Source organism: Pinus tabuliformis, chromosome 9 (assembly GCF_031772625.1).
Source record: "Pinus tabuliformis cultivar Carrire ecotype Pingquan chromosome 9, CPIR1, whole genome shotgun sequence".
Taxonomy (NCBI): domain Eukaryota; kingdom Viridiplantae; phylum Streptophyta; class Pinopsida; order Pinales; family Pinaceae; genus Pinus; species Pinus tabuliformis.
The window spans coordinates 1,764,635,622-1,764,647,866 of NC_142307.1; the positions used below are offsets into that span (position 1 = coordinate 1,764,635,622).

The window sequence follows — 12,245 nt, forward strand, 5'->3', positions numbered from 1 at the left end:
ACCAACTTTGTTGTTAGCTCTAGATTTTTCTGTGCATCTTTGGTAACATGGTAGTATATTGATGAACCAAAGATCCTGAAGTGTCCCACATCTGGTTTCTTCCCTAAAAAATCCTCTTCCAGTTTACTCATCCCGAGAATTCGATGACGACTTCTATTCTGCAAATAAACAGTTGTGTTGCATCCTTCATCACACAAGTGTAACGGTAGGCCTTGATCATGCAACATCACCCGTGTCGCTCTCACAATAATCTTGTTCTTCCTTTCAACCACCCCATTCTGTTGTGGGTTATGAGGTGCTATCAACTCCCGTCGAATGCCTTTTGATGTAGAAAAGTTTTTGAATTCATTCGACACTTACTCTCCATCGTTATCACTCCTAAGAGCTTTAACTTTCCTTCTAGTATCTTTCTCGACAAGTGCTTTAAATTCATAACTTAGCAAAAGTATGATCTTTATTTTGCATGAAGAAGATCCAACACTTACGAGAAAAATCATCAACAAATATCACATAATACCTATGCTTGGGCGTGGATGTTGTCGAGAACAGTCCACATAAATCTGAGTGAACTCAATCGAGCATCACATGTGCTCGAATGTCTTTGTCATGAAAGGAAGCTCTAGTGTACCCTTGGGAAGACCGGTAGAAATTTGTTGCATGATCTTCAAAGCGCCATGGTGCAAGTGACCCAACCTCCTATGCGACAACTCACCAATGTCTCAGCTTTGCACCTTCTCTACTTTAGTGCTCAAAGCAGCACAACTTCTACCTCCAACTTGTAGAGGTTCTTCACTCAAACCCCTATTCTCTTCACTTGTCCTGTGCCTATGTGATGAAGGAACACCTTTCCCTTACTAAATATCACATCATAGCCTCTATCCTCCAACATGGCAATTGAAACCAAGTTCTTCTTCAAACCAGGAACATACATAACATCTCACAAAGTGAGGGGAGAAACAGACTCCCTCTGAATGGTAACTGTACCGATCCTAGTTGCGTTATACCTCCAATCATCACCCATTTCGATATGCATTTGGAGATCCTTCTCCTCCAAGTTACTAAAGAGCTCTTTGTTATCGGTCATGTGGAAAGAAGCTCCATTGTCTAGGTACCACACACCACCCATCATCGATGACACCATACAAGTGATGAGGGTGAAATCTAGTTTGAACTGTGAAGCAAAAGCCTCACCTGCTGCTCCTCCTGAGGGCTTTTTACCGACCTTCTTATGCGAACACTTTGCGGCAAAATGTCCTAGCTCGTGACAGTGAAAACACTTGATTTTCGACATGTTCTTCTTGCCGCCCTGACAAGAATCTGATTTGGAATGGGATGATTTCCCCTTCCCTTTCTTTGCCTTACCCACTAAGGCATAATTCTCCTCATCATCATGCTTTGATGAGGATCTGTCTTTGGTGTTTTGCCGAATCTCTTCTTGTACCAAGTCGGACCACAATCGCTCCCACTCTGGTAGCTTCTCCCTCCCATTAACTGAGTCCTGGTAGCTGTGCTAGCCCTTGGGAAGTCCTAGAAGCGCTAGGCTCACCAACTCGTCTCTGGCAATAGTAATCCCGACATTGGGTGAACTTGGTCAAGTACTTCAAAATAGTGTCACTCTTTTCCATCTTAATATTTATGAGTTTGTCCTTCAATGCCAGCTTCCCGTGGTCACTGTTATTTTGAAATAGGCCAGTCAATGCCTTCCACATTGCAAATGGAGTTTCCTTACCGTGGAGATTCGAGACAATATCATCTCGAACTCCTTCTAGGATAATCCTTCTCGCTTTTGCCACACAATTTCTCTGTTCAACTAGATTTTAGCATCAGATGTTGGAGGTTTCAAGATATCATGATCTATGAATTCCTTTAGCCCGTTATCTTTCAGCACTGCCTCCATCTTGTCCTTCCAAGCTATGTAATTCAAGTTTCCCTCCAAGGCATACTCAAGTCTCAAACAATAGAATGACATATTGCTAACTCTGAAGTATGAACCTGCAAATTCAATTTCACCTGCACAACAAACTCGAATTCTCCTTTTCTATATTGTCTTCAGCTCCTATACCATGTAGATTTTTACTTGTAGATTCAACAACTTATGTGATATGCTAAAACATAAGACAAGAATCTACTCTACTTATCAGCGGAAACCAAAATTGATCGATGAAAACACTATGCAGAAAGGGAAGAATTTTGAATCACACATAACACAATATTTTTATGGGGAAAACAACTTCTTAAAACCCCGAATATCTATATTGCATTAACCAGAAGATCTGAGAAGAAAATACAATGCTTGTTCAACCTGAACAATCTCTGCACAAGTACAATCTATCTCTTTGCTTCACAAACCAACTCAAGCCAACACTTAGCCAATTATGTTGCTTGCCAAACCTCTACTTGCTTGCGCAATTACTGAGAGAATTAGCCCATATTTAATTGGGAAAATCCCTCACCATAACTGTGCAATCCATCATAGGCCTTCTGCTGATTGCATGCACCATCTATACAACTCGGAAAATTATACAATTGATAATACACTGTCACTGAACTCTAATCTCAATTGGGTCTTCCTTAGAACTAATATGCATGAGTTATTTATGAGTGAATATTCAATTAACTGGTGGAGCAGTGGAGTTGCATTGAAGCTAATCCCCACTACTAGACCTCCTACTAGTTCCTCCAACTATTTGAATTAGTTTAAGTGACTTTAACTCAGTTAGATAGAGTTAATTTAATTAATTACAACTCAAAAGAACTCAACCTGGACCCCTAAAATTTAGGAATCACTCTACATGACTCTAGATAAACTTCCAACTCAAATTTACAGAGCCAACTAAATCAAATTAACTTAGTTAACTATTACAAATTGCTATAAAAATAGATTTTTGATTTGATTCTTATTTTAATTCAAACACAAATTAAATTAAGATTTCTTGTTGCTATTTTTAACAAAATTTACATTGATTTACAAGTTAATAACTTCAACTAAAATACTCCAAATCTATATTATTAATATATATATATATATATATGAGAGACTAAGAAAAAATAAAAATTCTTAAAAATATGTAATGGGTAAACTTCATCTTTAACGTAAAAGGTATTATCAAATTATTATTAAGACATTTGTTAAATTGATTATATAAAAATATAATTAAAATTAGAATATTATTATAGAATTATAATTTACTTAAAAAATAATATTATAACATAATAATTATAATTATTATATGATATAGATAAAAAAATTATATATATATATATATGATGATGGTGGTTAATGTCCACTGAGACAAACTTTTCTCTATCGGACCTAAAGAAAACGAATTATTTAGTTTGATTTAAGACTTTATTCCTATGCTCAAAAAGCTTGGAGAGAAGCCTCCCGAGCTCACGAAGGTCAATATTGTAACAAAGATTATGGAACTGAGATCTAATGTGGTTGTAGGCGGGGCACTCTAAGAGGAAGTGATTTTCATCCTCCATGTTCATATTCTCACAGAGATGGCAGATCCTTTCCATCCATGGTGTTTTAAGAACTACCCAATGACCCGTTTTACCATATATATATATATATATAATATGGTAAAATGTTATTTTATATTTTGATTATAAATAAAATTAAAATTATTTTAACGTCCATGAGGCTAAAGATTGTGGGAAAGATTGCTTCTTCATTTGCTCAATGTATTTTGCCCTTTTTCTGTGAAGCTTCAAAATAAATGTTCATATCTGCATAACTTTCCCTGTTGTCTTTGAAGGCCTCACATTCTAAAATGAAATGTTTTTCTATTTCCACTTTTTCGAAAGAAGAAAAAATGCACACCCTTTCTTCCCACGCTTCCTTTGGCCTTTTCCAACCCCCCGTTTCACAACGAAGTTGATGAGAATTAGTCCTTAATTGAGCAATAAGAATTTTGGCTCTCAAAGAGATATTGGCCTCTATGTATGCTTTTGGTTGATGACTATGAGTGGGATTAAACACTTCAATATAATATTTTTTCCTTTTTCCTAGATCTTTATCCCAAATAGGTTTGTGGAACTTTTCCATAACAAAAGTTTTTATATCTTTGTTCTTTATGGGACACGCGTTCAAGCAAATACCCCATTTACTAAACCGTTTGTTATTTTGTTGCATCCAATTTTTTTTTGCTCTTGCACAATCTATCATTAAAACAACCTTAGACCATCTACCCTCTTCCATTTGCTCAATTTTTTTTAAATACCTTATGACTTGCACCATAGTAATTGCTTCAATAGGGGTAGTCCCCGTTTCACTTAACAAGATATCATAAGGAACTACACTTTTAATCTTAAATTTGTTTGTAATCAAACACTTCTAAATTTTCTCAATTTGTCTCCAGTGCATGTCAGATGTACTACTAGCCCACAGTTCACAACCATAAAGAATCACCACAGTTCATAACCATAAAGAATCACTAAAATCCCAAAAAGAGTTTGAGTGGTTTTCCAGTGCCATAACTCTGCCTCTCTACACTTATTTTGAAAAGCATAAAATGCTTTGCAACCCCAAAATTCTTTTCTTTCTACAACCATTCCAACTTACTATACTTTTTAATGCAAAATTCGAATGTCTTTTTAATTATATATATATAATTATTAAAAATTCAATAATATATAAATCTAACATTTCCATTTATTTGAATCTTTTAATTTTATATTAGTTAATTTTATAAAAACGGATATAAAAATGGAAATCATTCTTTAAATATCCTTTCAAATTACAAATCATAATTATAATAACGCTGATGATCTAACGAACATAATTAATAACGCAATCCATTATTTTCGCATCTACCGAGCACTATAATCCTAACTTAGCTTTTAAGCAATTTATAATTATATAATTTTAATCATTATTTAGTCAAAGTGAAATTATTCTACCGTCCATCGCGACGCAGAGATCGTCGAGCTTCATATGATCGAAGGCCGTAGCTCTTATTTTTGACTGTCCAAAAATCAGTTTCGCTCGCATTAAATTATTTATAAATAAGAAATATTTGAAACTCAAATTCCAAGATCTCATTGTCCGCACTAAATTTCGGTATGTCATGAATTACGATAAGATGAAAGCGCTCTGAATTACCAGAATAACAGATCTTCAATGATTTTGAGCTGACACATTCTTTTCTACGAAGTTCTGTTTATCTCGGGAAGTATTGGTCAAAAAACCAAGCAGTAATATGGCCAGCCATGTAATTTTATAAGAGCCCAGTGCATGTATGCAAATAGATTGAGATAATATTACCATATTTGGACATATTCCACCGTCAGCGGAATTGCTTTGAATTGCCCATCTGCCATTAAATTTAGAGAAGCTGGTTGCAGTCATCACTACACAGCAATGGCGGAAGAGTCTCTGAGACATCCTCTATTAGAGGACACAGGGAGAGACAGACAATGGATTCAGAGCAGGCAGAATGATCTTTCTCTGGATGCCCACTCAATCTTGAACCCCAAAGTTCTGGCTAGAGAGAGCTGGATCGAATCCAAGAAACTTTGGTATATTGGAGGTCCTGCAATTTTCACTGCTATATGTCAGTATTCGCTGGGAGCCATCACCCAGACCTTCGCTGGGCATTTGGGCACCATAGAGCTCGCTGCAGTGGCCATCGAGAACTCCGTAATAGCAGGGCTGGCCTTCGGAACCATGGTGGGTTAACATAAAGCCTACCAAAACCAATCTCCCTTTGTAGTTTTGAATTTTAGTATTGTTTGTTTGGAGATATTGAATTGAATTGTCAGATATGCAGCTTGGTATGGGCAGTGCATTGGAGACACTCTGCGGTCAGGCCTTTGGAGCAGGGCAGATACACATGCTGGGAGTGTATATGCAGAGGTCATGGATTATACTTAATGTGACAGCATTGGTTTTAAGTCTTGTTTATATTTTTGCACCACCGATATTGAAGCTCTTTGGGCAATCTGATGAGATTTCTGACTTGGCTGGGAAGTTTGCCATCTGGATGCTTCCTCAGTTATTTGCCTACGCGATGAATTTTCCCATGCAGAAGTTCCTTCAATCGCAAAGAAAGGTCATGGCCATGGCCTGGATCGCTGCAGTGGCTTTAGTCATACACATTTTCTTGAGCTGGCTGTGTATAATAAAATTGGGATGGGGATTGCCAGGAGCAGCCATAACTCTCAACCTCTCATGGTGGATAGTTGTATTGGGGCAGCTTGCGTATATATTGTCAGGCACCTGTGCTGGTGCATGGACTGGATTGTCATGGTCGGCGTTTCGTGATTTGGCTGCCTTTGTCAGGCTTTCCTTGGCTTCTGCTGTTATGCTATGGTTTGTTTTCTTCAACCACATTTTCTATCCTCCCTGGTTTCGTTGTCTAGTTGATTCCAATTCTATTAAAGTGTTTCTGCTGATCTTGTACTCTTATTCTGGCAGCCTTGAGTTCTGGTATCTGATGATATTGATCGTTTTGACTGGGCACCTGAAAAACCCAGAAATTGAATTAGACTCTATCTCTATTTGGTATAACATTTACAGGATCATGTTCTTTATGTTTAATATCCTTCAGTTCTACATCATTGCATACCAATATACTTTCTTAGCAACTGCTATGTCTTTGCAGCATGAATTTGAATGGATGGGAAGTGATGATAGCCCTTGGATTCAATGTTGCTATCAGGTCTGTTGGGTTAATTTTCACCATCTTAATATGCCCTAGACCTATTCAACATAATTCAGACTTATATCTTCTCAGTTTGCACAGAAGACAAACTATGACTATTTAATAGTTTTTTGTGACAATTCTTTCAAAACTATTTGTATTTGCTGCAGTGTGAGAGTATCAAATGAACTGGGAGCTGGACATCCAAACGCTGCAAAGTTCTCAGTAGTGGTCGTGACTTTGACGTCACTATTGATAGGCTTCGTTTTTATGATTCTTATTTTTGTCACCAAAAATGATTTCCCAGTGCTTTTTACAAATAGCCAAGAGGTTATGCATGCAGTAACCAAGCTAGCAACCTTGCTGGCACTGACAATGATTCTCAATAGCGTGCAGCCGGTTCTATCAGGTAAGAGCCTCAATTTTTGTTTTTTCTGATGCTAATCGCTCGGACTGTAAAGTACAGTCCACATAATCTTGCATTTATAAAGTAAACAGAGTCCAGTATTTTGAGACCGTATTTAATATTTCTGTGTTTCCTCTCGTTATTTTTCAATAGTCAGGAATTTTTTTACTCTGTTTAAAAGGATGTAATCTATGATTTTATAGCAACGGCACTTTCCATAATACTTCCTCCTTTCAGAAACCTCTCCTTGATACCAACTATGTTGCCATTATTGAAGGAAATTTAAAAAGTGATTTAATTCAACAAATATAGGAAAGAGCTATTCAGAAAAGTTCAGTTTCCCTGCAGCAATAAAGCAACGTTCACTAAAAAGCTGCCACATAAAAAGTGAAATACCAGGGTGTCACTGTGAAGACTACTTTTCAGTCAGTAATGCCAATAGTACCTATTACCTACTAATTGTCTGTGTCTGGTATTTGATGAGGATGGCTGGACAGTGAAATACCTTCATGGTCTCATCCATGGAGGGATGGCTTCTTGTTTCAGTGGTACTTTGTGAGATAATATATGACCTATAGCTCTGAGAAGAAAATCAGAAAAGAGATGTTGGGTTTGGAAAAGTGAAATCTATTAACACCGTTTGTAATTCTCTTTAGCTTCACGGCAAATAGAGAACCATAGAAAGAAACAGTGGATAGACGATAAAGACAGCGAGCATGTAGTCCATCACCAAATTCTTCCACTGTATAAGATTACCCCAGTTGTAAAAAGCACCTGGTTCTACTTCTTTTTAATCCTTTTCACCCTTTAGGTAATAGATAAGGCAAGTTAGGATTTATTTCCTGTCTGCCCTATTCATCTACTTCAATGGGAATGATTTCAGCTTAATTTAGGGAGATGAACCCGTACTATGGGGCTCTGCTTCCATAAACTTAATATATGTTGACAAATGCCTAGTGAGAATGTATAACATTTCGGGTTATTTTCTTAATGACTTTAGAATGGTTGTTGATAACTTCCTGATTGCCACATCGGTATTACGTTATTTCTGCCCATTTTTTAATTGTTTGCAGAATGTTTGATGATGAGTTCCTAAGTATGAAATTATGACAATTTGGCTATTTTTCAATGATTTCAGAAAAGCTTCTTTTCCAGAGCACAAAAGCTTATGTCTGAAAATATTCAATTCTAACTAGAGCCATACTTATCAATTGTTTGGATATTAGCTTTTCCTCAGCTAGAAAGCAGCAAAAAATGCATTCTAAGTGTTGGGATGGCATCAGTATATTGCTTTTTGCAACCAGTCGTTTTTAGTAGGACGATAGAACTTTTAGTTTACACTTGTAGGATAAAGTGTTAATTTTAGGTATGTTCTATGGTGAGAGCAAATTTACTTCAATTTTCCATATTAGCTCAATATCAATTCCAGATTAGCAATCACATTTAGCATGATAGTAAAATGCAGATAGAACATAAACATAAATCGAAGAAAACAAGCCAAGACAAGAGGACACAAGATGTGGCGCTAGCCAGGTGGCAGGGACAAACCCCAATGTGGGGAAACCCTTGATCAATTCTTCCTATGTTCTTCGATAGTTCAACAGAGAGAGAGATAGTACATATACATCAAAAGTCAACACTTTGACTTGACAAGATAAGAGCAGAGATCTTCACCATGAAGATAACATAATGAGGTCGCTGATTTGAACTTAGGTGAAGGCATACTGCTTCAACTGATCCTCCAAGGTGACTCCATCACCATGCTGCACTCATCACTGTGCTGCACCTCATCATCATGCTGCACCTAACACTGTGCTGCACCCAATCACTGAGCTGCTCTCATCACTATGCTGCTCCCATCTCTGAGCAGTACCTCATCATCATGCTGTACCCATCAACCTACTCTTCATCATCATTATGCTGCATCCTTCATGCTGCACTGTGCTGTACCCTTCATTGTACTATGCATACTGCAATACATCCATGCTCATCATCACGGTGCTGCATCATGTTGCATCCATTGTGCTGCACCATGTTGCCCACAACAGTCAATGCATTCGTTATCCATGCTGCATCCATCCAAGTATGCTGCATCTAAACATACTGTCCATCATCACTGTGCTGTACACTGCAATATTGTCATGGGACAGACTTAGCTGCTTGCTATGGCTTGCAGCCTAGCAAAGCAGCTAGCTGTAGTAACCCTTCAAATCAAGCTCATCACCAATATGCCCAGACAGTCCTTAACACGCTATCATCTACAACATCATGACAACAATACAAGACTACTAATGGTAAGTCTTCCTCCATGACAGCTCCTAAACAGTGGTAGTCCTTTTCTTCCACGCTGGAGGTTCCACTACCCTTGGTTAAGGGTTCCTTCTGCTTGCTGCGTATTACAAACAATGATTTTTCTGCCAGCGTATAGGAGACTTTGACTGTGTATAAGGGTCAGCAATTAGGGCTCCTTAGAACAGCAGATTAGACCTTCACACGCAGCTGGTTAAGGCCTCTCCCTCTGCGTCTTAGCTCACCCTTTAGGACTGCGGCTAGGGTAACATAGGACAGCGTTAGGGTGACTGTGTATTAGGCCAGCGTATAGATCTCACTACAGTGGATAGAATCTCCTTATGACAGCGGACATTAGGAGTTGCTTGAAGCCTTCTTTAATTGCGGATGAAGGGCAACTTCTAGTGCGGAATAAGCCCAGCAGTTAGAGCGAATCTTGGACTGCAACTAGGGCTCTCCTTAGGGCTGCGTAATGCCTCCTTTTGCTGTAGATAAACCCCTTGTTGACTGCGGCCTAGAACAACGAGTTAGGGATCTCCTTTAGGGCTTAGATAAGGCAGTGTGTAGATCTCTTATGGACAGCATTAAGGTCTTCACCATGACTGTGTTTAGGGCAGCTTCATCTCAGCGTTGAGGGCTATTGCAACCAGCATATTCTAGTCACTTGCTTGACTGCGTCCTAGTCCCTTGTGTGACTGCGTCCTAGTCCCTTTCAGTTTAGGGCATGGCAGACCTCTTCTGGACAGCGTATCCTCTTGGGGACTTTCCCTTCCACTAAAACCCAAAACAGTGGAGAGAAGAGATCACAAGAGGTGAGTCCCAAATGACTTTCAAGGCACCTCTATTTATACTAAAACGTGGAGGACAAGTGGGGGTTATTTGGTTGCTGGCTGACCTTGACGAATTGTCACATAACACAAATAAATTCATATCTCCATGAATACTTGTCGGAATCGGATGATCTTTAGATCAATCCTACACCTCTCGACGAGAGGAATTCAAGAAAAATATCAGCTGCCATAAATAAGATGACCCACATGGAGTTTGGCCTTAGTTGCCAATTTTAACATAAAACAATCTGTTTGTATGCAATATATTTAAAGCTGTTGTTTTTGTTAAGATAAAATTGTGTTACTACCATGAAATGCAAGTTCATTTTACATTTTGGAGGCATTATTTTCTGCAGCACTGTCCTAGGAGATTTTTGCATTTTGGAGGCATTATTTTCTGCAGCACTGTCCTAGGAGATGTGAGCTTTGGAAGCTTGGTACAATTTGTTGGGAATCACGATTGTCGTTAGACCAAAACTTGCAGGTATTAGTCAACAATCACATCGCCAGAGATGAGGATCCACGAGAGGCAGTTAGTCCATGTCGCGAAAACACATGGGGAGCGTTGGTTTATCCAATGTCCAACAATCTCCCTCCAACGCGAGCCAGGTGTGTATCGAACTCGTGAGCTACGTTCTGATACCACTTGTTTGGAATCACGATTGCCGTTAGACCAAAACCCACAGGTATTAGTCAATGATCGCATCGCCAGAGATAAGGATCCACGAGAGGCTGTTAGTCCATGTTGCGAAAACACATGGGGAGCATTGGTTTATCCAATGTACAACACAATTCTGATGCAGGAGCATGTCTTCAAGTCAACAAGACCTAAGAAGTCTTACCACACTTGCTAAACGGAGTGGATTCCCTTAATTTAATTTAAGTTAATTTAATGTAATTAAAGATGGGGATTTGGTTTTCTAAATTAAATGGGGATTATTTCCTCATCAACATGTAACACACCATTTGAGGTGATTTTTTGAAGGATTTAGAGATTTTCGGTTTAGATTTTATAGTGTCTATAAATGACTGATTTGATCTATATTTAGTGGATCTCAACTAAATCATTTTTTTGTATAAAGATGGCCTTCGTAAAAAGAGAAAAATTCATAGTGAGGGGAAGAGAGTGAGAGGCGTGAGTAAGTGAAGGTTCGTGAGACCAAAAGGAGAGGGGAGTGTGACATTATTGCTAATTGATTGATCCTCCCTCCGTGGTGTAAATAATCAGAGTTTTATCGAACTTCATGATTGAAATCAGTTTGGTGTGATTGGGTGTGTGATCCATTAATGTGATGAATAAATTGAGTTTGTTTGGTTCCTATTATAACAAAGTACACACAGTTGTTAGAGGAATAGTCCTGGTTCTGTTATGAATTCAATTCTCTGAGTTCAGATCCGATACTGTGAATCGTTGTGTTAATATTTTGGGAAGCGAAAGAAGCTACAGAGCGATCAAGTTAGGTTGGCTCACTCTTGTATACAAAGGAATATGGAGTGATTTTTTTACTAAGTTGTAGGGCATCGAATCCCTTTGAGGAGGAAACACAATGGTGAGTTTGAACCAGTCAAGGAAACGCCGGGGAAACGTTTCCCCAAGTCTCCCCAAAAGGGGGATGTGGGAAAACATTTCCCTAGGTGTCCCCTCATCCTAGGTGTGTGGGAAGTGTGAGGTGAGTGCATCCCACCTTGTTGGATTTTCTTAGGGCTATATTTTCTTTGCTTTAGATAATTGCATTTTATCATTTACATAATGAATTCACCCCACAACATCATAACATTATTAAGTGGCACACGTAATTATATAGAAAGAACAATATCATCATTAATGCAACAGAACATAAAGGAACAATAAAAGAAAAACATTCACACATAGAGACACCAGGATTGGTCGGAGACCAAGGAAAAACCCACTATGGGGAAAACCCTTTCAAATTCTTCTTCTTATTAGATTGTCATTGAATGATTAAGCAAAAGAGAGTATAATGATCCATATCTTCAACCATAATCCTATCCAGCAAAATCAACTAAACAACATTCATGAGATGAACCCAACAATGCTAATAATCAAAACCT

General features: G+C 38.3%; 1 protein-coding gene across 1 annotated transcript in view; it reads left to right on the top strand.

The window, feature by feature from the left end:
- Nucleotides 1–4,998: 4,998 nt before the first annotated feature.
- Nucleotides 4,999–12,245, top strand: part of LOC149155842 (protein DETOXIFICATION 33-like) — a 159,114-nt gene continuing 151,867 nt past the window's right edge. The window contains exons 1-5 of the mRNA XM_089446048.1: nucleotides 4,999–5,674; nucleotides 5,775–6,316; nucleotides 6,422–6,508; nucleotides 6,609–6,665; nucleotides 6,818–7,056. Of these exons, the coding sequence (XP_089302174.1) occupies nucleotides 5,366–5,674; nucleotides 5,775–6,316; nucleotides 6,422–6,508; nucleotides 6,609–6,665; nucleotides 6,818–7,056 (1,234 nt within the window). The 5' untranslated portion in view covers nucleotides 4,999–5,365. The remainder of the gene's footprint in view (nucleotides 5,675–5,774; nucleotides 6,317–6,421; nucleotides 6,509–6,608; nucleotides 6,666–6,817; nucleotides 7,057–12,245) is intronic.